This window comes from Nothobranchius furzeri, chromosome 14, assembly GCF_043380555.1.
Source record: "Nothobranchius furzeri strain GRZ-AD chromosome 14, NfurGRZ-RIMD1, whole genome shotgun sequence".
In the NCBI taxonomy this organism is placed as follows: Eukaryota; Metazoa; Chordata; class Actinopteri; order Cyprinodontiformes; family Nothobranchiidae; genus Nothobranchius; species Nothobranchius furzeri.
The window spans coordinates 25,648,386-25,676,219 of NC_091754.1; the positions used below are offsets into that span (position 1 = coordinate 25,648,386).

The window sequence follows — 27,834 nt, forward strand, 5'->3', positions numbered from 1 at the left end:
TACAATTTACGTCTATTTTATTGTTCCTAAATAACTGCAAGTGTGACAACCATACCTAAATGCACAAGCTGTTGATCGAAAAAACATTTTTTTCTAAACACAAAAATCACACTTCTCAAAAATAGTCTGTGTTGCACAATATTTGCATTTTTCCATTAAATGGAAGACTATTTGTTTTCCTCTGTAGAAAAATCGATTTTATTGGGATTTTTTTACTGTTATGAAAACTAAAATCTGCCTGGCATGTTTTGTTTGACTGTTGTCAACTTATATTAGTTATGCATAAGACTGTTTACAGATTGAAACTATATTAGTCAAATAAACTAGACATTAAACTGATTCTACAGTCAAATAAAAATACTTAAAAAATCTAATAAACACAAAACATCAAACTGTTTATTGTAGCATCTCTCTGCTGGAAATTCTTTATACTGTTAAAAATTTAATAAAACTTATTTTATTATATCATTTGCAAATTTCCATCATATTATTCATCTCTGTGTAAAAAAAGACCACTTCATTTATGTTGCATCTAAAATGTTTTATTACAAACACATTTTTTTATAACTATTCATATTTGTAACAAAAGCACACATTAATGAAAATCACATTCATATTTCAGTGGTTCACACCACTGTGAACAATAAGGACATCAAAAAGTTTAATAACCTATCTTTCCCACAGATATTTCTGTAGACTATTCTATTTGTTATTGCTGCCTTAAAATGGTATTTGAAAGTACCGTAAAGTAAAAACATACACAAAAAATAGCAGGTAGGAACAATCAGATACATCGTTTTGCTAATTAGACAAACATTTTCGTTGTAATAAAACTATAAATACAATAGTTGCACAATATTAGATTAGTTATAAACTTCCTCATTTTCACAATAAGGAGGGAAAAACAAGAAATGTTTCAGATGACTACGCTGGTACTGCTATGGGAGCTTCTATCCTAAGAAGAAAAAGGGGACAAAGTTCAGACCAGAGAGCATATGAAGCGATATTAATGAACACATGCAAGTTGACGGAAAATACAAAATGTCAAAGATGCACAAAAAAGGGTTGAAGACAGAAAAAAGCAACATGCATGCAGGTTTAAGAAGAATACACAAATGATTTGTTTGCCTTGCAGAGCTTTACAAACAGAATTGTGAGTAAAAGCAGTCCGCTGCCACTAGGGGCATATTTATGTAGAGCTGTCTCTACAGCATTCTGGCAACACGGAGTAGGTAAATATTCTCTTTAGTCAATAAAAAGTGATGCAAATGCCAAATTATGTTAAATAATTCAAACATTATTGCTGCAACCAGACAGCCTTCAATGCAGATTTTAATGTTATCTTTTACTTTGGAGCATGTTTTGAAACACATCAAAGGACGACCTTTGTGAAGCACAGCAGGAATTAAATTACTGCATTAACACCTCGCTGCGGGTAATATAATTTCTAGGTTAGGTCAAAATCTGGCATTTTGAGTAATTTTCCTCCATAAAAATGAGCCACAGCACGATTCTACAGTTTCTGTGGTTTATAAACATGAAAATGTAAATTTTTTTGAGTTTCCCCAAATTTAAAAGTTTCTTACATTATATCTGAGTTCTAGATTTGTTTCTTAATGACTTTTAGTTTGCAGCAACCGTGCAGATGTCTCTCTCTGCTTCTAATCCACTAGCTGTTAGTAAACCCATGAAAGACGATACTCACAAAGGTAAAAGATAGAGGAAAGGCAAAAGCAAAACGGAAAATCAAAGGTGGAAACAAACAAAAACAGAATTTTAACAGATTCATAATTCAGGATCTTACAGAGAAGCGGTCGTAGTTCCGGCGTCCGTTACTGCGTCCTTGCTGGGGCTGGATGGAGAAGTAGCTGGGAGGTTTCTCTGGCCATTCCTTTCCTTTACCTCCTTTCCTCTTCTCGCTGTCCTCATCATCCGAGCTCCAGGAGCCTTTCCGGTGCGGAGGAGGAGAGTAGCTCCTCTCTCTCCGACCTGCTTTAGCATGCACCTCCTCCATCAGGTCATCACGGAATTTGGTACGTGGCCTGGACCCCCCTCCTCTCCCACCTGAACTTGCTCTCTCGTACCTTGAACCCTTGTGTGCTGCTCTCCCTCGCCTGTTGTCCCAGTCTGAATCATCACTGTAATCCCTCAGGATACCCTGTCTGGGAGGGGATGCGTCTCTGTATCCTCGGCCATCTCGGTGGACGCCTCCTCCAGATCGGTTGGTGCTCCCGCTGGAATGGCTGGACATCCTGGGGTAACCTCTGGCTCCGTCTCCACCAGAGGGCCCCCTGCGGGAGGGAAAGCTGGGTGCTCGCTGGATGATGGGAGGAAGAGTGATGACCCTTCTATCCTCACCCTTCACTCCAATCTCGTCCAGCGCTGACAACATGCTTGGTGGTCCGGGGGCATAGGGCACCGCTGGAGGAGAGGGCTGGGGCGGCACGTGTGACTGCAGGTGCATCGCTTGAACAGCTTGAGGAGCCATTTGGGGGAATCCAACATCCAGCCCTCTCACCTGATTCTCCAGGTAGTCCAGCATGTTGCTGTTACCTTTAGTGCTGCCATGCAGGCTGCTGTGGACGTACTGTTGCTGGGGAGGAAGGGGCTGCTGCAGGGCCATGGGTAGGAGCTGAACGGGACTCATGGCAAAGTTCTGTTTAGTCGGGTAGTCAGTGACTGAACCTGAAAATGTTGGAAAAAGTTATTTAATTAATCACTAAAAAAGGGGAAAGTACACCCTTTGTCCCAGTAAACTAAACTAAACACACCCCGGGTAAAATAACAAATCATTTAACAAAGAAGTCGCCTCGGGCTTTTGTGTGACGGTTATTCACCTGAATATATCAACGGCACGCCCTGGGAGGAGGCATTAGAGTGGATGCTTGTATAAATAGGTTGACCATTCATCCAAGGAGCCATGGCCTTCTCAGCTTCTTTCACCATCCGGTGCCGCATCACAGCTGAAACCAGAGCAGAGACCCAAACCGTTCACGCGATGGAGCCAAGAAGCAAAAACCAGTCGACTCTGCTTCCTGTTGACGCCTCTAACCTTTCTCCGGGCAGCAGCACGTCCGAGGACAACAGGGACAGCGGACGTAGCAGCAGCACTTGTGAGGGCAGCACTGACAGCAGCATATGCAAAAGAGCATGAGGAGCAGGATGAAGCCGATGATGATCAGCAGGACAGTCAGCCAGTCTGGACCAGGAAGTGGGGAAAAACTAATAAATCAGCCTAACAATACACCTCAAACAGAAGACTGACCCATAGCAAAAACGTACGGAACACGATGAGCCTGACTTCACGATCAGAGTCTCCGACTGTGTCACCAGTAGCATCAATAGTGCAGAAATACATGCCGTTATCCCACCACATCACTTCATTTATGACTAAATCAGCATCTGTTGACAGAAAAAGAGATAATTAAACTCATAATCCAGCCTCTTGGGTCAGCATGTAATAAATAAAAAGGTTTTGTCTGAAATGAATAGAATTATGAATTTATGTGGAAAAAAACTGAATGTTGAATGTAACACAAAACATTTTTAAACTTTAAGCTAGAGCTTTATCACTGATGTCAGTGATTGTTGAGCAGTGTTGGGAGTAACGCGGTACAAAAGTAATTAACTACTGTAATGCATTGCTTTTTGCTGTAATGTGGTAATGTAAGGCATTACAGGGAAAGAAAATGGTAATATTTACTCGGTACAATTGTCAGTAACGCGGTAATTACAATGCATTTTAAACCCAGAATCAAGATGTGGGTTTCCTAAAAATTCAAATTGCGGGAAGCCTGAAAAAAGATCCAGTATCTACATATATGACGTCATTTATGGACTCAGCTTTGCGGGCATTCTATGAGCAGAGAGGACGCAGCGGTAATGGCTCAAATACTCCAGCTGCGTCCTGCACACGGTCGCTGTTATATTCACAAAATCGCTCCACCAAAACAAAGTTATTCGTTTGCGATCGTTTATATCAGCCCATATTCTCTGGTACTTCATGTAATTTTCAGCTGAGTTCATAATCTGTGCGCCGGTGATTTCAACTCATTGCTGCTGGAGCGCAGCGCGAAGCTTTTTTATTTATTTCTTTATATTTTTTTTGCGTTCGGTAGATCCCTTTGGCTGATTAGTTAGAAAGTAGGAAATCTAGGAAACTGTTTTTCTGGAAGACGGTGAAAACATGCAGCATGCAGGAAGGTTAGAGAGAGAAAGGGCGGGAAATTATTCACATAAAATCAAGAAAACAAAACAAAGTGCTTGAAAAGAAAAAAAAAGTAGGTAGATTTATCCCCAATACACATTTTTACCAGTGAAAAGCAATAATATACATAAGCATTTAATATTTATACATGTGATAGAATCAGATCACCCCAGAAGTCAGTCCCACATCCAGGGCCGTATCAAGGCATTTGGGGACCAAGGCAAATATAGGCTTGGAGCCCCCACCACCTCACTCCCTGCTCAGTTAATATAAGATGGCAGCATGCTGAGAGTACAGATTGTTGTTGCTTTTATTTAATAAACAATCATTTTAAAGCACTGTTATTATATCTGACTGTTTTTAACAGCAATCCTAGCTCAGACACCACATCACTTTCCACATATATGTCATGAGCTCACTGAACGTCACATTACCAGATTCATATTGAAGTTGTTTTGGTGAAAGATACTTCAAGTAATGCAAAAGTAGTGTAATGCCTTACATTTTAAAATCAGCAATATTGTAATGTAATTAATTGCTTTAAAATGAGGGTAACAAGTAATAAATAATGCATTACAGTTTTGAAGTAACTTGCCCAACACTGTTGTTGAGTTAGAAACGTGGCCGGTTTCACATTTGACACCACTCTGCAGCCCTCTGCTGGCCAGATACTACACTTAACAGTTTGTGGAGCGGGTAGGTGTTCTAGGGGGCGCTCTTATACCTGCATTACGGCTTTTGGCTATTTTCTGTGCAGTTCGCTTTTTCAGTTTGCTGATAGTCAATAAAAAGCACAAGAAGAAGAAAAAGATAATTGCTTTACTGTTGGCATTGTGGCAGACCCTGGAAGTAAGAGAGCAATGTCTTTGGAGGTGAAGCAAACAGCTAAAACCAGTGAAAGCATCAGCATGGCCTACACTAGTTTGAGGAAGCTAAAAAAGGCAATGAAATCACGGACTGGTGGTGACCTGGCTTTGTTGCTACTGGACTTGTAAGTAATATTGTTTGTCCAACAGTGTGGATCGTTTTTATTTGTAGCTTAATCAGTAAGACTTGACTCATGTTAGTGTTAGCTTGTTGGTAGTGCTAGCTACAGCAGGCTGCTGCCGGGTTGTTTACGGTAGTTGTAACGCCGGGGACACACCGGCCGCGGAAGCGCCGCGAAGCACCGAGAAGCGAATCGCTCACGAAATTCGGCCGCTGCTCGCCGCTCCTCAGTTCAGATCAGACGCGCCCCAGTCGAGGCGCGCCTCGGCTCAGCTGTAGTTTTTCTTTTAAACACTTGGTGTCCTCCATTTCCTCTCTGCCTTTTCTCAGCTCTTTTCCTCTACGTTTGAGTGTTTGTGTGCGTGTGCGTGTGTGTGTGTGTGCGCGCGCACGCATGTGTTTGTGTGTGTGTGTGTGTGTGTGTGTGTGTGTGTGTGTGTGTGTGTGTGTGAACCTATGGTATGAGTTGTTTCTGCCAGTTGAATCTCTTGGAACCCGCTCCAATTCTGCAGCTGTATCCTAGCAGTTTCTTCCGACATGGGTACGTAAATAAACGTGTTTTTCGGGGGTCGTACAGCTCCTTGTGTTTCTCAACTTCCATAATTAATTTAAAGTCATCCATCTTAACTGCTTGCCTCAGACTTTCTGCCTCTCTGTCCTGTTTGCTCCGGTGAAAAGACACCCAAAACCACACCCCCCTTCACGTGGTCACACACGCACTCAAGTTCGATGTGTGTATGTGTGTGCGTGTTCGTGTGGTTTTTCTGCAGTGTCTGTTTACGAACACATTTGACTATTGCGGAATTTTATTTTGAAATGCTTTATTTTGTTAACTTTACCGGCCTGCCTCTTATGTCTACGTTTGACTTCCTGCCAGAATTGACGCGATTCACTCGTGGCTCACGAAAAAAATAGAGCCAACGCCGAAATGATCGCTGCACGGCGCGGGCTGGAGCGCCGGCGCGCGGCGATTCGCGGCGCTTCGGCGGCCCATGTGGCCTATAGACTAGCTTAACAAGGGCGCCGAATGAAGGCGGTCCCATTTTCGCGGCGCTTCCGCGGCCAGTGTGTCCCCGGTGTAATTCCACTTTCAACCAGTAGGGCGGAGGAGCAGGAAGCTGCTCTGTGTTAGAGGAACAAACTTACTGTTCCGGATAGTAATTTTGCGATTTCTGTAATCTGCGCTCAGTGTGGGTTCGTTGACGCCCCTCTTCTGGATCACAACACGAACGATACGTTGGCTGTCTGAGCAGTCGTTGGTAGGATCCTGGCCTAGATTCAGCACTGCCTGATAAGCTTCAAAAAGACAGAAAAAAATAGCGTTTGTGTTTTTTACTTTACACAAAAGCTTTAAATTGTTTATTTTTCTTAACATGAGTAAAGATTTTACAAGTCCTTCCAGGGACAGGCTTACCTGTGGAGTAGTAATCCAGTATCGGGTCCTTACAGAAGGATTTGTACTTCCATGTAACCATTACATCCCGTTGGTTTGCAGACGTTGTGTAGTCGCAGCGAATAATCACAGAGGCGAACAGCATCGTCCTTCTCTCAGTCTGTGGGACGTTCACCTGAATGGCCAGAAGCTCTGATAGAAGAAACATAAAAACATTAAGATGATATAGCCTTTAGCCCGTCAATCCTGTTAGACTTTAACTCTGTTTCTCTAAACAGAGGCTGTTCAGAAAGCCATCTAAGCAGACAATTTAACAAACATTTCTTTAGGTCTGTGGTTGTATGTTGGACAGATAAGAATCTGACCAAACCGGTTGTCAGTTTACTTCACACACTCTGCCGTGTCATCAGAAACAACACAGGCTGTTAGTTATCGCCTGTAAACAGCTTTTTAAAAATGACGGGACAAATAATAAAGAGTCAGTCAAGGTGAATGGGAAAGTTCAAACGCTTTAGTCATTATGTAGCGGCTTTTCTGCTCTACAAACAACATTATTTCAGAATTTGTACAGTCCTAATTTCCAACAACATTTTTAACTATTCAAAATGTTTCAATCAAAAATAATGCATTAACTATCTATTTAAAGCAATTAAATAAATAAATAGGCAAACAAAAAATATCATCATCCAGCACCACCTGAAATATGTTAATACTACAGATAAAAATCACCAGAACATGTTTTAATAAAAACTATAAACTGATCTGAATAATCAGTTTGATGAAATCTCTGAGTAGCCGCCTAGAGTGTGTGTAATTTTTTATATTAAATTTTAACAAATGTTACCAAAAAAAGATAATTCATGGATTAAATATTCTTGATCTACTGGATTGAAAACAATAATTAGTGTAATGTTTGTAGCGAAATATATATATCAAATTTTGTATAGAAAAGAAATACAGATGTGACGCAAATCAACAGTATGAGTTTGTAAGGGAAAAGTCACAGGTTACTTATTGTAGCATCCAGCAATGATCAGTTTCACCAATATATTTGACCAAAATCATCTGCGAGAACAGAGTGGAGTTTCTATTCTGTCTTCTAAAGCCCAGAAGATTCTGCAGTGCATGTTGACATTTCAGGGGGACAAGATTTTCAGCCTGTGTCCCCAAACAAAGCTTTCTTTTGATAAGACTGCATGATTGCACACTCTGAATGAAAAATGAACTTTTGCAACTCATAAGGTAAATAATTATTAAATAATCACATGGTTGAATAAACAAATGTTATATGAGTAATAATATTAATGTTTGAATAATATGTGCCTAAATAAATTAAGTTGAAATGAATATTGTTCTGACAATGATCCATTTAAATATTTATGATCAGTAATGTATGATTTAACAAGTTAATTATTATCTACACTCATACACAAGGTTCATAAGACATTAATTACGGTTACGGTCACCTCTCACGTAAGTTTAAAGATTATTTATCCACAGAGTTAGAACATCTTTGTATCTGATGGAGGTGTGGTTCTGAGGGATGTTTGGTAAACCTACAACATGTCAAATTCTGATTCGCCAGAAATCATGACATGGGGATTAATAAAACTAGAATGAATTCCTGAGTTATTCAGTTTCCAGCTGACACCTCGATTCGGCCAAGAAAGAAGCCCTTTTGAAACAACCTCCTTTGACCTTAGTCAAAACCTTGCCACGACGCTGCAAACACAACAGCTCGTTCCAGAGCAATTGCAACTCTTAAGACATCCATCTTGGATGCCTAATCTGCAGACCCCAGGTTGCATCTCATGGCCGGGGAAGAGGAAGCTACAAGTCTCTGAGGATCGTGGTCTCGACGTCCAGTGACCTCACCACTCTGACCGCAAACCTCCGGACCGCCGGGAGCAGGGGCGGATTTAGCAATTTGGGGGCCCAAGGCAAACACAGACATGGGGGCCCTTTACACTGAATTTTCGACAATCTTACCTTTAACTGGATTTGCGAAACGCTCCCCTCTTCTGACATGAGTTATTTTCCCTTTTTATTAGTCCTCCTCCTTTTTCCTGTATTTCCCTCCCTTTGAGCGCTTTCAATATTTGCTCTGCTTTCTTCTTCCTGTCAGTGCTCCTGTGCTTTAGCCTTAGTTTTTTTTTTCTATTTTCCAATTTGGTCTATGTTTTCCTCCCTTTAAACATTTTCTATTGTCTTTCCTTTCTGCTTCCTTTTTACATAGAAAAACGACGTCAATTTCAGAAGTGAAGATAAAAGCTTTTATGAAGCAAGCTGCTTCTTTCTCTTATTGGAGCCACCAGGATAACTCCATTTCATGCTTAATGTTTTGACTATCGCTTAGAGTTTGTTACGAACGCTCCCGCCTCTCTTCTTATTGTTATTTGTGGTCTTATGGCACTTGGCAAACAACAACTTTGGCGCATTACCGCCACCAACTGGACTGGAGTGGAATGACTACCAATCACTTCCTGTTTGTGCATTACCGTCTTAATAACCCTCTTATGACCATAATTATAACAGGGCTGCCTGGTATTTTTTTAATCTTATGGCTGTAAAATTGTAATAAAAAGTGCAAAGTGTGTGTAACTCTCTCCTTTTTTCAGAACAACCTCAGCTTTCAGTGTATGGTTTGTATTTCCAAACCACTTTAACATTTCACGAAAAGAAACGTGAAGCCACTTCTCCTCCAGCTTCATTGGCTGCCAGTCAACTTCAGGGTTCATTTCAAGATCCTGGTTCTGGTCTATAGGGCCTTACATGGACAAGCACCATCTTACATTGGTGATCTTCTTAGTCCCTACACCCCCAGCAGGTCCCTGAGGTCCAGTGATCAAAGCCTACTGGTTGTGCAGCACCAGGCTAAAGACCAAAGGTGACAGATCATTTGCTGCTGTGGCCCCCAGACTCTGGACCTCTCTCCCCCTGAGCCTGAGATCAGTGGACTCAGTGGTCTCCATCAAAAGCAGCTGAAGACTCACTTGTTCAAGATGGCTTTTGTATGACCTTCTTCACCACTCTCTCTTTATTCTGCCCTCCCCACCTATTCCACCTTCCTCAGGATCCACTGATTTCCCTCTTTCCTGCTCACTCTCTCTCTTTCTTAACATTTTTTCTTTTGAATCCCAATTGCCTATTTTTTGCTCATTTTAAATATATTTTTAAACATTTTCTAAATGCTTTTTTATATATGTTTAAATCCCAATATATATAAACATATATATTTGTTTTTTTTTTGTTTTTGTGAAGCGCCTCGTCATTTTTATCTTGAGAGGCGCTATAGAAATGATATTTTCTTCTTCTTCTTCTTCTATTTAGAATTCATTTCTATTAAAGCCTTTAAAAAAATCAGCTTAAAAGTGAAAAAAGCAAAAAACGGATTTGAATTTTTTACAGTTATTACTGAACAGGAACTTCAAAATGACTGGGCAAACAATTTAAACTTTGAACTGTAATGCATCTATTCTTAAAGAAATTTGAACCTTGGTGTCTTTTAGCAGTTTTTTAGACCATTTATTTTTGTAAACTTTCAGACGTTTTATTTGATGTGGTAGGCCTTGAAGCAGTTTCTCTCCAGCTGCAGGCAGAGTCCTGCACACCTTACACCGCCATGGGGTGCTTCTCTGGCACACCGTGCACTGCTATACCAAAAACTTTTGTTTTAGCAAAAATAATTATTTATGGTAAAAAGATAAATAATGCTGGAATGAAGCTGAATCTTACAATTAGCAAATAGTTGAGGGTTGTTCAAATAAAAAAATAAAGACTGAACAAACATTCATACCCTGGTTCACCGGAGATCTGTCCTTCTTCATGGTCACTGTCTTCAGATATAAGCCTTCTGGGACACCTAATGGATCGCGTTTATTTTATTTGAGGCATTTCCATAATTTCATTCTGGCTTTTTATGCTAATTAGCTTCCCCGTTCCGTTATACGCTTTCACCGCGGCGCTGCGCTCCGTTTCAATCAGGCTTTACAACAGGATTTCCCCTCGTAGCAATATTTACCCTAACTCAGATTGCTTCTTGCTATAGATCGTTGGAAAGCTGCTTTTATGTACTTTTAGGAACCGTTGGAATTTCTTGGATCTGGTCAGCCATTCAAAAGTTATAAAACGGAGCATTTTGGATGACAAACTCAGCACGTCTCTGAATCTGTGTTGTGATTCGATGGGCTCAAGACAGGGAATCCCGGTGGTTACCGTAAAGTCTTGTATATGCACGAAAAGCCCCATTTTTTATCTTTTCAGCACTTTTGAAATTTTAATGATATCTTGAACGGTTCAGGAATTATGGTAATGAGAAGTGCGCATGTCCAATCCCGTCTGCGGCGACAGGTTGGTAATAAGAATATTGTGGCATTAACAGAGGGGTGCCAGCGGTCAGGGCTAGGGGCCCCCCAACACAAGGGGGCCCCAGGCGGCCGCCTACCTATGCCTAATGGTAAAACCGCCTCTGGCCGGGAGCAACTCATACAAGGGTATGGCAGACCTGAATACTGGTGTCTGATGTTCTCTCTAAAACTCTCTAGTTTATAACAGACCAAATTATTTTACACCCAGAACTCACAGTTTCTTCCAGATACAAAGGTTCATCGCACATCATTATTCATAACTTGTCATGTATTATTAGTTTATGTAAAATAAAGTTTATTTTAATTATATAATTGCCTGTCTGAGTTAATATGAAGTGTGTTTATGGTCACTGAATAAGCAAAGAATCCTAAATTCTTCTGGTTAAACATTCAAAGTTCAATCAGGTTGATATTCTATATTTATATAGAATCATCACATCTTATTGATCATAATTTAACCTCCCAATCTCCTTACATTACATTATTTTATTTAGAAATTTCATTTTAGAAGGAAAATACTTGAACCTATAAAAATTCCAATCCAATTGAGGAAACCTGGAAATTGATGATGTTTCATTATGTTTACCTCATTGTAGCCATGTTTTGCATGGAGCTAGGATTGAGCTAGGAAGTTACAAGTTACGAATCCAAAGTTACATGTGATGAAACATGTTCGAAGTTACAAAACTTGGTACAAGTTACGCTGAATATTGTCCCAATCCTAGCTCCATAGTTTTGTCTCATTTAGTGACCTTCAGACTTCTGTAGGTCAATAAAGTAAAATCTTACTTCAAAACAAAGACAGTAATATACACAAAAATAACAAAAACCTGATTATTTTTTATTCTGCTCTTATTCGTGAACTCTAATCTACACCAGCAGAGTAAATACGAGACAGCAAGGACCTCGTCCTGTTTGCACCTGTTGATTATTAACTTTGTTAGTTTCGACTCTTTTCTTTTTTTGTTTCACAGTTTCTGTGCATAAAACGATGTGATATTACCTGTACCACAATTAAAATCAGAAAGCGTTAATAACCAGACATTACCTGTTGGCAGGTAGAGCAGCACAAACACCATCAGTATCAAATTTCCCATCTCGTTGTTCTTTATCTTTTACTGCGGAAGCTTCACTTTTTCTCTTGAAAACCTCTAAGCTCCAAAATGTGTGCATAAAAGCGTCATGAAGGCGCTGACGATCAAAGCTTTTCTCCTAAAACATGTTCGCCAGGTTGTTTGTTAGTTTCCAGCCGAAAGATTAGCCCCTCCCCCAGTCAGATTCAGGTGACATCACTGGCCCCGCCTCTCTGGACAGGTGCAGTGGAGGGAAAAAAAATCCCCCATATTTGGCATACCGTTTTATTATTTAATCAAAACGTATCTGTCTCTGAACATAAATTAAACTTCTATTAATAAAATGCTATTCGTATTACAATTAATCATGATCTATTGATTTATTCTTACTGTGCCGCCCCTGTAAGGCAGATAAATTTACCTTCTCGTGCGTGCGTACGTAACTTGTACCGGTAGACCTGCCATAAACATTCTCAACTGTTATATATTCTGCATATTGGTTAATCTTTTCTTGCTAAGCCTGAAAGAGCACATGCCTGTAAGTCATACATGTTTGCTCTGTTGAGCGTATTTATTATAGTTTTATGTAACAGTTGAGAATCTTGTGTGAGGAAGTTTTATCTCTAGTAAAAACGGTCGCGATGCTAATGCGTTAGCCCGTCTAGGTGATTTTACATATATTAGCATTGAGCTAACTTGATTGTTTTATTATACCTTTATGGTTTGCACATCAAGTACATGAAAGTTCATTATTAAGTGTTTATTAATATAAAATACATCACAAATGTAACATTATTCATTTATTGTTTTTCTGTATTGCAGTTTTACAGTGCCTTCTACAGTAAATGTCTAAAACGTCCCTGCTGACTCCTGGATGTTTTATATTTGACCTGCTATCTGCCTTGCTAGAATCCAGCTTCATCGTCTAGTGAGGGCAGAGTAATTACATTTATAGTAGTATTGAAACAAAGTTTAAGATCTAAAAAATTCGGATGTATTTGGAGCTGAATTCCAATTCTTAAAATTCAAAATACAATTTTTAAAAATGATAAATGACCCGCACTTATGTAACGCCTCTCAGAGTAAGGACTCCACACTACAGTGTATCATTCATCCATTCACACACACTGGTGGGGATGAGCTACGATGTAGCTACAGCTGCCCTGGGGCGCACTGACAGAGGCGAGGCTGCCGAGCACAGGCGCCACTGGTCCCTCCGACCACCACCAGCAGGCAAGGTGGGTTACGTGTCTTGCCCAAGGCAGCAGAATTCTCTGTCCGGAGCCGGGATCGAACCTGCAACCTTCCGATTATTGGACAACCCGCTCAGCCTGTTGAGCTATTGCTGCCATTAGGACCACTGATGTTGACCTAACTTTTCTTTTTGTCAGACATTCTTTTTAACATTCTTTGACCTCCATACACAGGTGAAACCAGTTTAGGTTTAGAGGAAGAATACAGAAAGCTGCCTTGGAGATTTCAGCTGTCTGTTTCCACAGTTACGAACATATTAAGGAAATGGAAGACCACAGGCACAGCTCAAGTTAAGGCTCAAAGTGGCAGACCAAGAAAAATCTTGGATAAACAGAAGTGAAGAATGGTGAGAACAGTCAGTCAACCCACAGACCAGCACCAAAGATGTACAACACAATTTTTCTGCAAATGGAGTCACTGTGCATCGTTCAACTATTCGATGCACTTTACACAAGGAGGTGCTGTAGGTGAGAGTGATGCAGAGGGTTAGTTGAACCTTTCGTGTGCTTTGAATTGTCGGCAATTATTCAGTCATGAAAATAAATGGTTCAAAAAAGATTTATTTATTTAAAAAGTCTCTAAACAGTGCAATAACGAACAAATTCAAGGTGCAGTACTTACAGTAACAAAATAGAGCAAATGAATGTAAAAGTACACAGTAATCCTGAGTCACAGAAAACTGGGGGCCGCTTGTTTCACCAGACTATTCTGATATTGGCAACCAAAACAAACAAACATATAATAATAAGTATCTTGGCACTGTTTTATGTCAATAAATGAGTCAAACACTGTAAAATATGCACAAGTACAAAAGTATAATTAATGCATGATCACAAAGATAATAACCACAGAGCACGGGTCTCTTTGTGCACATGTAATTCTCTTTAATTCCCAGTGAGGTTATTTGTTTCAGTGAGGTGAGCCAGGCTTCATGCAGCTGGTGGTGGAACCGTTAGTGTCTCCTGCGTAGCTGCAGGACAGTTTTAATGAACGGACTGCTGTGCAAACGCCTCATCACACTATGAGTGAATCCCTGCTCAGCGCAGCGCTCTGTTAGAGAAACACATGAGATGTTAGAGGACTGACATGGGTCACATAGGTCATGCTGCTGGTGACTGAAACAATGGTTTAGTAAGACTTTATATGGTTAAAATACAGGGAGGAGGGTCAAATGTTATGTTTCTAGAAGTGAATTTATAGTAAATGACTGTAAAGGAGAAACAAAAAAGTAAAAAAAAACAGTGTTAGAACATAAAAATATACATAACACTTTAAGACATCTTCAGAATCACACTTTATGTTTTATTTTTTCTAACTAAATGTCCCCTAGGGACAAACACTTGAGATTCTCAGGTAAAAACTTTCTACTGAAAGTTCATTATAACATTGCATTACCTTTTCTGTCCACTTGAGGGCATCGAAACTAACCACAAAAACTTTCTGTTGAGCTTTTTTTTATTTTCTCACAAACAAATAAAAGGTTTCAATTTATTTAATGATGTGTTTAGGACACAAAAGCCCCCAAATCTATATTTATATGTATATATAATTATGATATAATAATAAACCTCTGATTCATTGGTAGCCTTTCAAACTTTATTTAGGTGGGTCCCTTTGATTTATTTTTCTTCTGTCCCTCTGAGTTTATTGTTTCTTATTTTGGTTGTCAGGTGTTGGTCCAGCTGCATATTTTGATAATTTTGTGTTGTTTAAATACTCATTTTGTGCATTTTACTAATCTTTGTGTACATATTTAGTCTCTTTAAAGTAATTTAAAAAAATAGCATTATTGTTTAACATCTCCAGTTATTTTACATTTCAGTGGTGGCTGAATTTATCCCTTTCAACTCTGTTTTCTCTGTCATTAAAAACATTTCTTCACCTCTATCTTTTCATTTCTTTAGACTACACTGATGTTTTTGACCACTTTAGACAAAAAATAGCCCTTGTTAGTGTGTCCAGAAAAGTTTTTTGTTAACAATAGGAAAAATACTGGACATTTCCCGTAGTTAATTCAAGGATGTAGAGGCTCTTTTCCTGCAGAGCTGAAGAGGAAAGAAGTCCTTGTCTCTGCTATAAGTAACTCACCAGGTTACGGGTCCTGTCTCGCTCCTCTCTGAGCCCCTGTAGCGTCTGAGCGGCTCCCAGGTGAGGACGAGTGTAGGAGAAGGGCCTCAGGCCGGGCTCAATGGTCCTGGTTCTTTCTGATCTGGGTAGATCTGCTGTACGGTACCGGTCTGAGGTTGGGTCAGCCCTACGGTAACGCCCCGCCTCCAGCTCCGAGTATGGAGGTAGAGGGTCCTCGTCATCTGGACGGTTGCTTGGTGACCGGCTGTAGTAACTATCACTGCCCTTTCCTCTGGAGCTGCCTTTAGAAGGGGTGTCACTGTCCTCCTCCTGTCTCCCAGCCCCCATGTCCCCTCCTCGTCCTCTCGCTTTATTCTCCAGCACACTAGTGAGAAAGCCGTCATCATAACTTTTGCTCAAGGCCCTTCGAGATGGACGGTCAATGTCCCATGTGTCCCTTCTCTTTTGCAAAGGGGAGGGGCTGCGGCGGCCCCATCCATCCTCTTCATCCTGGTAGAACCTTCTGGGAGGGCTGTAGTCGTGCTTATAAGTCCGGTCTGGAGGTTCAGGTCGACGAGCTCGAGAGCTGTAGGATCGAGCAAATTCCTCCAGCTCATCCAGAGAGCCGGTGCGTCCTCTTCTGCCCAACGTCTTCCTCTGCAGGTGTTCTGAGCGAGGATTCCACCTAGGCATGAAACATCCTGTGTATTACTCCATCCAAAAGCAGTTAACTGATTAAACCTGCATTCGTTTGAATAAATCACCTGCGTTCCAGTTCATCATCTGACTGATTGCCTCTGTTTTGTCTGGAACGTCGACTCTGAGTGTGAGGAGCTGGTCTCACTTGGTCGTCTTGGTCCGCGATAGGTGGAAGCGCCTTCATCTGAACTGCCTGATAGTTGTTCCTGAAATCTGTGTTTCCTCCGTCGTGAAGTGAACTCAGCTCTGACATGCTGCTGGCTGGTGGACAAACACAAGACTGAAATGACATCTGAGAGTCATGGTGCAAAATTCACATTAATATAACAGTTGGCATCAACAGAGTAAAGCACTGCAGCATTGCACACAAGAGGAACGAGAGGAATGGCATCTGCTGGGAGGGGCCCGAGGTTTGAAAGTGTTCAAACATCTTGGTTACAGATGACTGCAAAAATATCTCAACCCAAAGTTTCTTAAAATACCTCAAAACAGCCTGATCAATCCACAAGTGTTACAAAACTATTCAAATTCTGCAACAATTTAACAATTTGCTGACATTAACTCAACTTTGGCTTTTATTTAACATCAAACTGTGAGGATTTTGACAAATCTACTGATTTAAACCCCCAAAATGAAGGGTTATGAAACAAAACTGATACGTTGCAGAAGAAAAGTATAAAAATGGACCAGAACATTGCAGCATGCAATGAAAAAATCATTCTCCAAATGGTTAAAAATGTGGCTCCAAATCAACTCTAGAGTGGTTTGTTTATAGTGTGAATGGGATCCAAATTCCCTCTGACACAATAAACATCAGCACACTGCAAGTTCGAGCCAAATGCCCTCCTGTAGCCAGGTTTGCATTCTGGGATGCAGAAGAAGGTCCTGGCTAGCCCAAAATGAACCTGAGAACTCATGTGGAATAACAATGGGCAGATGGCTAGATTTATCAACTCTCATGAAAAAACACGAGAATTTTAATTATTCCTGAACAGCCAAGGGAGAGGGGCTTTGTGTTTCATCTTCAGGTTTTGCTGTGTGAAAAGAAACCGAACCACAGGAAAAACTAAAAATTAACAAAATGATGGACTGATTGGACCACAGGAAACAAACCAGATGTGTGACATTGTCCTAAATGTGCTTTCACACCAGCAGTTTGATCCAGACCAGAGTCCATCCCCTCAGATAACTATTTTTTCTTCATCCTCTGCACATATTCCAGGTAATGGCACCCAAAATTACCAGGCAGTTTGGTCACATCTCAAAGGTGGGATGTGAAACCAAATCAGTCACAGGGTTTTTCCTAATTTCCTGCCCAAATGAACCCAATTGACAAACAGAATCAGTTGAATGTTAAATAATGGGATTAGATGGATTATACACAGAAGAAACACACAAACATGCACACTCTGGCTTTCACACGGATCTAACAAGCTGGTCTAATGCTTGTAGGCTTACATTTGAGAGAAGGCATTTTGCTGGGTGGAAACTCAGCCAGCTCCTTCTCTATGTAGTAGAGAACTTTCATGGAGTCCTGATTTGAGCTCGTGGTCAGTCGGTAACTACTGCACACTGTGGATATGGATACACACACACACATCCATACACACACATATACACACAAGAACAGGCAGGGATTTGCAAAAGTAAAGCTGAGTGTGACGCATGCTTTTAAGAGACACAAATGACTTCATGTGTTACATCACAAACATACATGACAATAGACACATTTGGGAAGGATGAAAAGGGGTGTCTCTGGTAAAAGGGCACAATGTTTACAAAAAACCCAACAGAGTATATATTAGTTTGGTGAGTCCTTAGGGAAAAGTTCATGACCTCCAAGTGGAAGAGTATAAGAACTATAATTCACCTCCAGCCAGGTTATTTTCAGTTGATGTAACTGTAGAGATCTTTGCATCCAGATGCGATGATGGAGCAAGAGGGACAACAGTAGGTACACCAGGAATGTAGTATGGATACACAGGAATCGGAGCAGGCTGTTGACTCTTGGCCATCTTCCCTGCCTCGTACACTGCATAATTTAAAAGTAACACCTTGAACAGATTGCTTGTTTGTGCAAAAACAAACATGCAAAGAAGGAAAACAGGTGATCTTTAACGTTACTCACAGTGTCGTGGGCAGCAGCAGGTATCGGGACAGCAGCAGCAGCGGACATAGCAGCAGCAAGAGTGAGGACAGCACTGGCACCAGCAGATTCCCCACAACAACAGGAATAAGATGCTGCCCAGGGCTACGCAAGCCACAAATGCCCACTCTGGTTTATTAAAAGCACAGAAAAATATATATGGTAAACAACAGATACATTCAAAAGAACACTATTCACCACCCGAACAGCACGATTTTTTACACAACAAACAAAAAGACCAAGTTTGATATCCCGGACAAACCCCCAAATTGTCATAACAGGGCTTATAAAAATCTTTTTATCACTATTTTGATTGTACTTTCATGATGATCATTGTTCTTCTCAAACAAAAGGCAACAAAGCCGCTATAAATACAAGCAAGTAAGTAAGTACACACCAAAAAACAAAAAATCATGCAGGTTTTCACACATGCTAAAATTACAAGTGATGGGTAAATGTATCATGGAGATAGTCCATAATAAACATTTACCATTTTGCTTCAGATACTTCCCTACATGTAAACAGTTTTTATATTTTGCTGTTATTAGGGTTGTTCTACAATTTATTATATTTTTGCTTTCATTGTTAATGTATTTTGACAGTCAAACTAACATGCCAACTTCCAAGATTCAGACCAAGATATCCTGAGGAACAAAACGCTAAAATACCTGATCTCTAAAGAACTTCTTAGTGACCACATCTCAAACTTCTACTGACAACACATTTTCTCGGGGGGGGGGGGGGGGGGGGGGGGGGGGTGTCAAGAAACAAAATCCCCCTAAAAATCTTTCTCTATGCCAGGGATTCCCTAAGTGTGGTGTGCGCACCCCTGGGGGTGCGTGAGCTACCGCTAGGGGGTGCGCAAGGTGAAAAGTGTAATGGCTGCGGAGCTCAGAGAAGTCTGTCATATGTCACCATTAGCGTAGCCAGAAACTCATTTGTGGGTGAGCCTAAGAAAAAGTAAGTGGGCCCAATAAATGCAACTGAAAAGTTTTTTATCACGGAAGCGGCAGCGCATATTTTGCTTTTGTGTGTGTGTGTGTGTGTGTGTATGTGTGTGTGTGTGTCCTCCGCACATGCCCTAGCTTCATAATAATAATGTGCCGAGCTTCAGCACTCTGACCTGCACACGCTGTCAATAGCAAGATATGTTCCGTATTTGATAATTTTTAACGAGGTTGGAGAAATCTGAAGGTGGTGAGTCATTCTGGCAGATTGTAATTAACACCCTATCTCATGCAGGTGTTCTGACATTGTAAACCTCACACACAGAACATTGTGGATGTAACAAAATAAATCAAGAAATGATTCCCATCTGAGCATTTTAGCATTATTATGTTATTTTATTAGCACACTGACTGTGGGACAGCATTCTAAACGTGTCAGGCTATTAACAGCGCACTGAAGATCTGAAGTTCAGAGTGCGTCTGTCAGAGGTCAGACGCCTTCCAGCGGAACCACGGCTCACGGGTGCACAAGTGAGCACATCTGGGCTGGGCAGAAGTAATTTTACAACGTTGGTTTAAATAGCGCCAATAACGAGACGCGGTGACTGGAGCGGCTCATGGAGCTGTGTCGCACACACACACACACACTGATTCAACAAGTGCACTCTGCTCTGTGCCGTCAGACTGAAGGCAGAAATGAGCGCTGCCGCTTCCGTGATAAAAAACTTTTAGGAGGTTGTATAACAACGTTTTTCATTCAAGGTCATATTAGCTTCCATTTTGGGATGACGTATGAAATTCGAGTACGCTCCAGCCATATGACTCCTCAAGAACCTGACCACAACTCCTGTTGCTGCAGCATTTGTTATTCCAGTCCGCGTGGCAGCGGATCGCAGATTCAGCCACACCATAAAACAGCAATAAGTCGGTCTGAGGCAAAAGTGAACCTCATGGCTATAGCTAGGGCTGCTCAATTAATCGAATTTTAATCACAATTACGATCTGAGTTTTGAACGATTATGAAAACAAAACAGGCCGATTATTTGCTCCTCCCACTTGCGCTGCCCTGAGTTGCAAATGAAGCGCTCCTCCCACAGTGTTGCCAACTTGGCGACTTTGACGCTATTCCTAGCAGCTTTTCAGACCCCCTTCTTGACTTTTTAAATCTTAAAAGTACCTACTACCTAGCGAACACCTCAGAAACATCTCTGGTAACTCTTAGCTACTTTCTGGATAACTGTCGTCGACATTTCCTGCAGGTTAGCTAAACACTCCGCCTGCGCTCCGGACCGTTCTTCACAACATTAGGAAAGGGAATGATGTAGTGATGTGCCAGTCGCTAAAGAAACCTCTCTCAAAGCCAGCTCCCTGATGGAGTAACCAGAGTGAGTGACACACACACACCGCACCTGCGGACTCCTGAGCCACTAAAAACGGCTAAATGTGCGCGTGCTAAACACACATGCAGCTTGCTACTGATTGCTGAGACCGGGTTGGGGGGTGGGGGGTGCAGCTGTGGTTGGGACAATTATTACATTAACTGATGGACTTATAAATAAATAGTTTATAAATAAGGTAGAAATAACTTCCTCACGCTGATAAATAATAACTAATCTCTCTGAGGACATGGTGCTAGTGCACTCTCCTACAGCACCTTGACACGACTCAATAAATGTTATGCAACATTTTGTGAACATCAATTTATTTGAATTTATTTGTTATAAATGCCACTGTATAATTCTTGCTGTCAGTATTTGCAAGATATTGGTATTTGGGTCTGTACTGGTTAGACTTACATGAGTTAAACCAAGGTCTACAGCCCTTGGGTCATAGACTATGAGCTATAAGTATATTGGTCTTTTTATACTGGGAATCAGGAGTTATTTTAGTGATCATCTTGTTTCTTATTTCTTTTTGTCCTGATTGTGCCTTGAGCAGTTTTATGACTGAATAAAAACAAATAAAATCAACATAAATTGAAAAATCGTCCTAAATAATCGAGATCTCAATTTCAGTCACCATAATCGTGATTATTGTTTTCGCCATAATCGAGCAGCCCTAGCTATAGCTTTTCCATCTTTTCCCCTATAGACATTTGATTACGCACAAGTAGGTGGCCAGTTCAGCTTTACGCAGAGCAGAAGGAAGGAGAGCGCTCTGGTTAAACGTTCCTGCTTTAAGAAAACCGTTAAATTGCATTGTTTATGTGCTACCTGGGCACTCTAAATATTGATTTAAAATTAAATGAAAGGAAATTGTAATGGTATTGAATGTTTCTTAATCACTATTTCAAAAATATATAATACATAAACATAAAAATGCAAGTGATGGGGAAAAAGGTCGATCAAATTCTTTTAACCCTGTCTGTCGAGAAACTGTTTAGCGTGACGTCTGATATATACATATATATATATATACATATATATATATATACATATATATATACATATATATATATATATATATATATATAAAACCATGCCCTGATGTGGGGCTGGGGGTTGCGTCAACATGGTCGGGACACAGAAGGCGCCTAAATAAGTTTGGGAACCACTGCTCTAAGCTGTAGCATACCTTATCATTTAAATCATGATCAGTATGAAGAGTTCGATTTGTTAACATAATGTTTATTCTAAAATCTTGACTTTTAATTGATCAGTGAGAAATTAAAAAAGGGGGAATTAGAAAAGCTGGAAAAAGCAGAGCGGTGAGGAGAAGATGCAGCTGATTGGCCGTACCTGGCATAATCTGCAGATCAAACTCAGGTAGAAGATCGTTCTGCTCACCTGTCCTGCCTGCAGAGAAAGGGAGAGCACAGGTGAAGGATGACAGAGGGGGCAGGAAGCAGAAGCCAAAAGGTCAAGCAAATCTGGTAGAAGAGTTGATGATGATTGGTCATGCACTATTAATCAACCTGCAGCTGAAATGCATCATAAAGCTTTAGAAGAATACCCTCACATGTGCATCAGTCAGCCTCATCTATCTATGACTCACATTTTCTTTTCTCTTAAACAATTTTTCATGCTAAATGCGTCGGCTGGGGGCACGATTGCAAAGTTCCCTAAAAGTGTCTTCGAAGATAATTATCGATAAAATACAACACATCTATAAGTGTGTGTTTTTAAAAGCAGTAGAAGTTGTCTCATTTTAGCAGCAGAGTGATGTTTCTGCTGGTGTTACACATGGATGAATATGCATGCTGCTCTATATTATACATGCACACATGCAGCTAATTGTCAAAAACAGACAGGAGAGGAGAAATGGGAGGTTAGGGAAACTGGGCCACAGCATTTCTAGGACAGGAATTTAGTACGGCAGTTCATCACAAAAGGGCCAAACTAAGTAGTGTTGTATAGTGAAACAATGTGTCTTTTGTGCTTTATGTTAAAAACAAGGAGGTCAAAATAAATGCTGGTACTCGGAAAACTGTTGCATATGCAGTCTGAGCAACTACCGCAGGTGTTTGTGGTGTTTCATGTGCTTATTATGAGATCTTTAAGGACTGTGATTAAAGACCAGCGACTGATCCGTCTGACTGTAACCAGAAACTTAACAGCACAACATTGTGTGCTGAGTAAGCTGTTATTCAGGTGAACAAAAAAAAAAGGTAATCCTGCTACCTTGGACTTGCACACTCAGACACATACCTTCTGTATCGAAGAGTAACCTGAGAGCTGAGGAGTTTGCGTATAAGGTCACCAAGTGAACCACAGAGAGGTTTAAACAAAAAAGACAAAAAATGCCGTCTCTGGCTCAGCTCAGCACAAGACTAGCTGCAGGAATTAGTGAGTGTTATGGAAATTTTATATTTCATTACCTTAGTCCTATTAACAGATCTATCAACTGAATGTCCTGAAAGCACACACACACACACACACACACACACACACACACACACACACACACACACACACACACACACACACACACACACACACACACACACACAGTGTTCTGCTGTCCAACCAGAGATGGAACTCATGCAGTTCTTCAGACTAGGGATGTCCCGATCTGATCACATGATCGGAAATCGGCCCCGATCACGTGGTTTCAGACTGATCGGGAATCGGGCTTTACTTCCCGATCCAAGCCCCGATCCGGAGTAGGATACTGGGTTCAAATTACAGGAGAGCAACTTGGTTCTCCTTAATGGTTGTCAGGCTCCCCTGATGCCCTTAACTTACACACCCAGAAGGAGCACAAAAGAGATCCAGTTTCTACCTATATTATATTATTTACATGGACTCACAGTAGCGGGGATTCTTTTGAGCAGAGATGCAGAGAGCGGCAGGCAGACCGCTGATCAGTCATGAACTCCAGCTGCGTTCTGCACACGGCCACAGTAACATTTTCTATGTCTCTAAGTGGCGTCACCAAAAATATATAATTAACAAACAGTCATTCGTGTCCGCTCATTTTCTCTCTGGTAAGTTCTGTCTGTATTTGAGCATGACCTGTGGACGCGCTCGCGCTGCAGCACTCGTCACGGGCGCAGCGCCATTTCTATGTTGATGGGCAGTGCAGCGCACACTCCGCTTTTTTTGCGGTCATTAGATCAATTTGATCTCCTAGTTAAAAAGTTACTTGTGAGGTGAAAAAGAAGGAAGCAGGCAGGAGTTTTTCTTGAGGACTGGGAGATGCAGGAAGATCAGAGACAGAGAGGACAGGAAGATGGGAAAATAAAAACCAAGAAAACAAAACAAAGTTCTTAAAAAAATAAAATGTAGGTAGATTGATCCCACTACACGTTTGTACCTGTATAAAGCAATAACTTACCAGCATGTAGTATTTATATAGTTGATACAATTCAGATCATCTTCAAAACTCCGTCCCATGCCCAGGGACGTATCTAAGCATTCTGGGGCCGAGGCAAAATAGACCCCTGCCAGGTATTTTAAGTTGAAGTGCTATCTGTTTTTATATTAGACTTTTTAATATTTGCAATAAAGTCCAAAAGTGACGAATTTATGTTATTTATTACTTGATTGTTCAAGCTGCCACACAGAAGTGATCTGTTGTTAAAAAAAAAAAAGGTAATTAAATAAAAAATAAGGTACATTCTGGAACTGCTTCTTCTTTTTGTTATGTATTAAAAGTATCGGATCAGGACTCGGTATCGGCAGATTCTCAAAATCAAATGACTCGGACTCGAAGGCAAAAAATAACCTGATCGGGACATCCCGACTTCAGACTGCTGCAGATTTCCCTGTTCAAATGCACATCATCCCTCTAAAGTACACAGCTACCTGAACAATAGAGTCTCTCATGGAGGATAAGGGCAATGTAAAGAGCCAAACGCCATTTTGGCCGTTTCCATGGAAGCTACTATACAGACATGAGGGAATGCAGCTCTCTAAAACGTTTACAAGCAACAGATGGGATGAGCCTTTCTTCAAATGTTTAAAATATGAACAAATAAAAAAAAGGGACTGGAGAAAAGCAAGAACAAAGACATACCAAGCACCAGTAACTCTATGTGGTCCTCGTTCCTTCCCTCCAGATCGTCAGCGATGGTGACTTTACAGAAGTAGACTCCACTGTCGCCCCATTGCAGCTCCCCAATACGAAGGTCAGCTTCTGGAGAGAAAAGACAGGATTTTTTAAGGAAACCTTGTGTTTTGTGAAGGTAATGATTGGAGTAATGTTGGGTTTAGTCAGAGGTATGAGTTTTGTGTGGTGTTTTATAAAAACGGAGACTTAACTGTTTACGATGGAAATGTCTCTGCCTTTGTAGTGAGCTCCCAGAGTCAGGGAGGCTCCTTGAGTCGAGGCAACAAGCCGAACTGTGCGGCTGCTGTCGGAACAGTCCAGGTGGGCTGTGGCTGCCTGATCGGTGGTCTTAATGCCCAGACTCTCCGGCAGGCTAAAGGAGTCTTTTGATCGGTCTCGACAGTAGGACTTGTACCACCAATGCACCATCGGAGTTTGTTTGGAGGCTGTTTGGTAATGACAGTGGAGGGCCACAGACTGGAAGAGCATCCTGATCTGCTGCTTCTCCTGCACAGCAACATGCACGCCATCACACACACACACTAAGACACACACACACACACGCATGCATGCAGAGAAAAAGAAAATGTTTAGAAAGAGTTTACAACAAGAAATTATTGCTTATTAAAGACCTTTGATTTGATGACTCCTTCATACAGATTTTTGATCTAATAAAAAAACATAACTTGCACAGAGCAACATAATCTAACTGACCTGTAGGAGATCAAATATTTAATCATTTTTAATTACTTTTTTTATGTTGTAACAATTGTCCTTGTTTTATGTATGTGATAAGGAAGAAATTTGCATTTTCCTGTTTAGAAAAATGTAGAATTCCAAAGTGGGGGATACATTTTTAAAATTAGCTTCACAGCAACACAACCCAAATCATTTTAGGTAATTCTTCCATCATTAGTGTCATTCTGTAGTACATGTTGCAAAACATGCTCGAATGAGAAAAGGAAACCAGACGATGCACCCAGATTTAAACAGGAAACAGATCCAGCCTCATGCAGCTTTGAATGGTGAACTTTTCACAATAAATGGATGCTTTTTAAGCTAGAGGCTGAAATATGACGATGAACGCTATCATGCTGTTATTTACTGTGCTATCGTAGTATTGTGTCTACCCTCAGTGGCATTGAGAAAAGATCACAAGGCTGAATCTGCCAACGGCTTAAGACACAATCCACTGAAAAATTTTTAGAAACAGCTGTGGATTGTCTTCATCCGTGTTGATGATTCACCATGAGAAACTGTGATTTGCATCATTTCAAAGCTGAGGCAGAGATTAGGTGTGTGGGGGCTCCTGTGCTGGTCGGTGCAGGGGTCAGGAGGTTAAATTCCTGTGTCTGTGGGGGGGCTGGGGAGGCTCGGGAGGAGAAGTGGGGGAGTTATCATCATACAGGGAGGAGATCCAGAGTCATATTAGCTCTAGGTGGGGCAGGAACTTGCTCTAAACAGTCCCCCCTGACAGGAAATCAACACAAAAGCTTAAACCTCCATGCAGCCAGACTCTGCTTAGGGCCAGTCAGAGAAGCAGCGGTCAACAAACTTATCGTAAAACAAACATTTATTCTAATTCCTCAATGATGATGTTAATTCCCCACACCAGTTTTATTTTGTGTATCTAATTCTAAGTCAAACTGATCTTATACAATAAATTTCAACCCCACATTTTTATATCAGAATCAGCTAAACAAGATTACACTGCCGGGGTTTCTGGATTCTTACTAGCGATGTGGTCTCCCTTTGTTTCTTTTTTATGGAGCAGACCATTGTTAAGTCTCCCCTCCTCCTCCTGTCCCTCTTGAGAAGCTGGGAAGGGGGGGGGGGGGGCACAGCCAATGGGAGTGTCCAGCCTCATCCAGCTGGATGTGAATAGACCAATTAACCACCAGAGATTTAAACCAAACCGTTAGCTCCATCAGCCATCAACCTGAGGTGTGAGAAGGCTTGTGTCCCAAACACACCTTCTAAATATTGTTTACTGTGACTGTGGGTTAATGAGCAGGTTCACCACCTGCATTCACTGGAGGCCTCATTTCAGGATTAAATCAGCCAACTGAATCAGTCTGAGGTATTCCAGGTCATAACTCTGTTGCTTCCTGAAAACCATCAGCCTTTTCCTCTCCAACGCCTTCACACTTCCTGTCTTTACTCCTGCTGTGCATTCCTCCGCATTGACTAAGGCCACTGATAGGACTGAATTTAGTCTTCATTCTGATATAAAGGACTTCTCTCTGGTTCCACAAAGCTTGCAGGAAATGGATCAGGTGCAGAAATCACTTGGACACGGATTCAACAGAATATTTGTGTAGGAATCAAGTAGCTGGTCATTTCCTTTAAATGTAACATGGAAAATGTGTAAAATTATAACAGTTGTCTTACCTGTGTGCATTTAAAAAGCTTTACGTGTTTGAGTCATATCCCAAACTAAAAAAGCATGCTGTTTATTATTATTATTATAAATACACATAAATTCATTATAATTGAGAAGCTGATACATGCAATGTTTGCTTAACACCCCCACCCTTAAAAAAGCTGCTTAACTCAGTTGTTATTAAATATGCAAATAAACAAATAAACAGAACATAATTGCCACGTTGATGCATTGTGAAAACACAATAAACCCTAAAAATATATTTTAATCAGGTGCAGAGCAAAAGGCAGTTCGTCTCATTCGACTTTGTGATGATATAACAACAAACCTCTCAGAGGCCAGCAGGATCAACCTGTTGCGCCGTAGCTATCGAGAAGACATGTTAACGGTTTTCGGTAAGTATTTTTACTCACCCGACGCTGCCAAGAGAATCACCAGGCGGTAAAAGTTCATTTTATTGTCTAATTTCATCTTAAAATGTGTTTAATCCGCATGTTCTTCATGTAGTCCGCTGTGAGCAAACCGGAGTCAGACTAACGGGACGGAACCACTTCACCGGGGAGGTGAGTCTTGCAGGGGCGGATCTACCGCTCTGGTTCCAGGGGGCAGTATTGCCTCTTTTTACCAGGAAAAACAACAATTCTGGAAACATAAATTAAACTTCGTGTGTTTTTATTTTGGGATATGTTCAAATAGTAACTAGTGTAAAGAAATTATTTATTAATCAGATTAATGTTTGCAACCATTCAAACAGTTTTCGAACCAAACAGATGGCAGTGAACCGTGTGCGCTTGTGTTTCTGTATTCTCTGATTTCTGAGG

The 27,834-nt window shown here is 40.9% G+C and overlaps 2 protein-coding genes across 4 annotated transcripts; both read right to left on the bottom strand.

The window, feature by feature from the left end:
• Nucleotides 1–774: 774 nt before the first annotated feature.
• ildr1b (immunoglobulin-like domain containing receptor 1b) lies at nt 775–12,196 on the bottom strand. The gene is made up of 8 exons (XM_015966194.3): nt 12,003–12,196; nt 6,609–6,779; nt 6,341–6,490; nt 3,283–3,402; nt 3,053–3,199; nt 2,838–2,963; nt 1,805–2,685; nt 775–955 (listed from the first exon to the last, which is right to left on the bottom strand). Exons 1-8 carry the CDS (start codon nt 12,049–12,051, stop codon nt 917–919), a joined length of 1,683 nt encoding a protein of 560 aa, XP_015821680.1. The 5' UTR covers nt 12,052–12,196; the 3' UTR covers nt 775–916.
• A 1,871-nt stretch (nt 12,197–14,067) lies between these two features.
• On the bottom strand, nt 14,068–27,579 carry LOC107389819 (immunoglobulin-like domain containing receptor 2). 3 transcript variants are annotated; one of them, XM_015966191.3, is made up of 10 exons: nt 27,427–27,579; nt 24,843–25,172; nt 24,598–24,717; nt 21,879–21,935; nt 18,176–18,322; nt 17,918–18,079; nt 17,506–17,619; nt 16,113–16,308; nt 15,370–16,033; nt 14,068–14,331 (listed from the first exon to the last, which is right to left on the bottom strand). In XM_015966191.3, exons 1-10 carry the CDS (start codon nt 27,482–27,484, stop codon nt 14,296–14,298), a joined length of 1,884 nt encoding a protein of 627 aa, XP_015821677.1. In that variant the 5' UTR covers nt 27,485–27,579; the 3' UTR covers nt 14,068–14,295. The 3 variants fall into 3 exon arrangements, with proteins under 3 accessions (XP_015821677.1, XP_015821678.1, XP_015821679.1); XM_015966192.3 differs by lacking the exon at nt 21,879–21,935; XM_015966193.3 differs by lacking the exon at nt 17,506–17,619.
• Nucleotides 27,580–27,834: the final 255 nt, after the last annotated feature.

Coding starts and splice junctions, on each gene's coding strand:
- ildr1b (XM_015966194.3), bottom strand. CDS start 12,051: ATGGGAAATTTGATACTGATGGTGTTTGTGCTGCTCTACCTGCCAACA. Junction 3,200..3,282: donor AGTCAGGCTCATCGTGTTCC/GTACGTTTTTGC, acceptor TTCCTGGTCCAG/ACTGGCTGACTGTCCTGCTG. Junction 2,686..2,837: donor CGTGCCGTTGATATATTCAG/GTGAATAACCGT, acceptor CAACATTTTCAG/GTTCAGTCACTGACTACCCG.
- LOC107389819 (XM_015966191.3), bottom strand. CDS start 27,484: ATGAAATTAGACAATAAAATGAACTTTTACCGCCTGGTGATTCTCTTG. Junction 25,173..27,426: donor GATTCTCTTGGCAGCGTCGG/GTGAGTAAAAAT, acceptor TGTGTGTCTTAG/TGTGTGTGTGTGATGGCGTG. Junction 14,332..15,369: donor GAGACAGGACCCGTAACCTG/GTGAGTTACTTA, acceptor TTTCTCTAACAG/AGCGCTGCGCTGAGCAGGGA.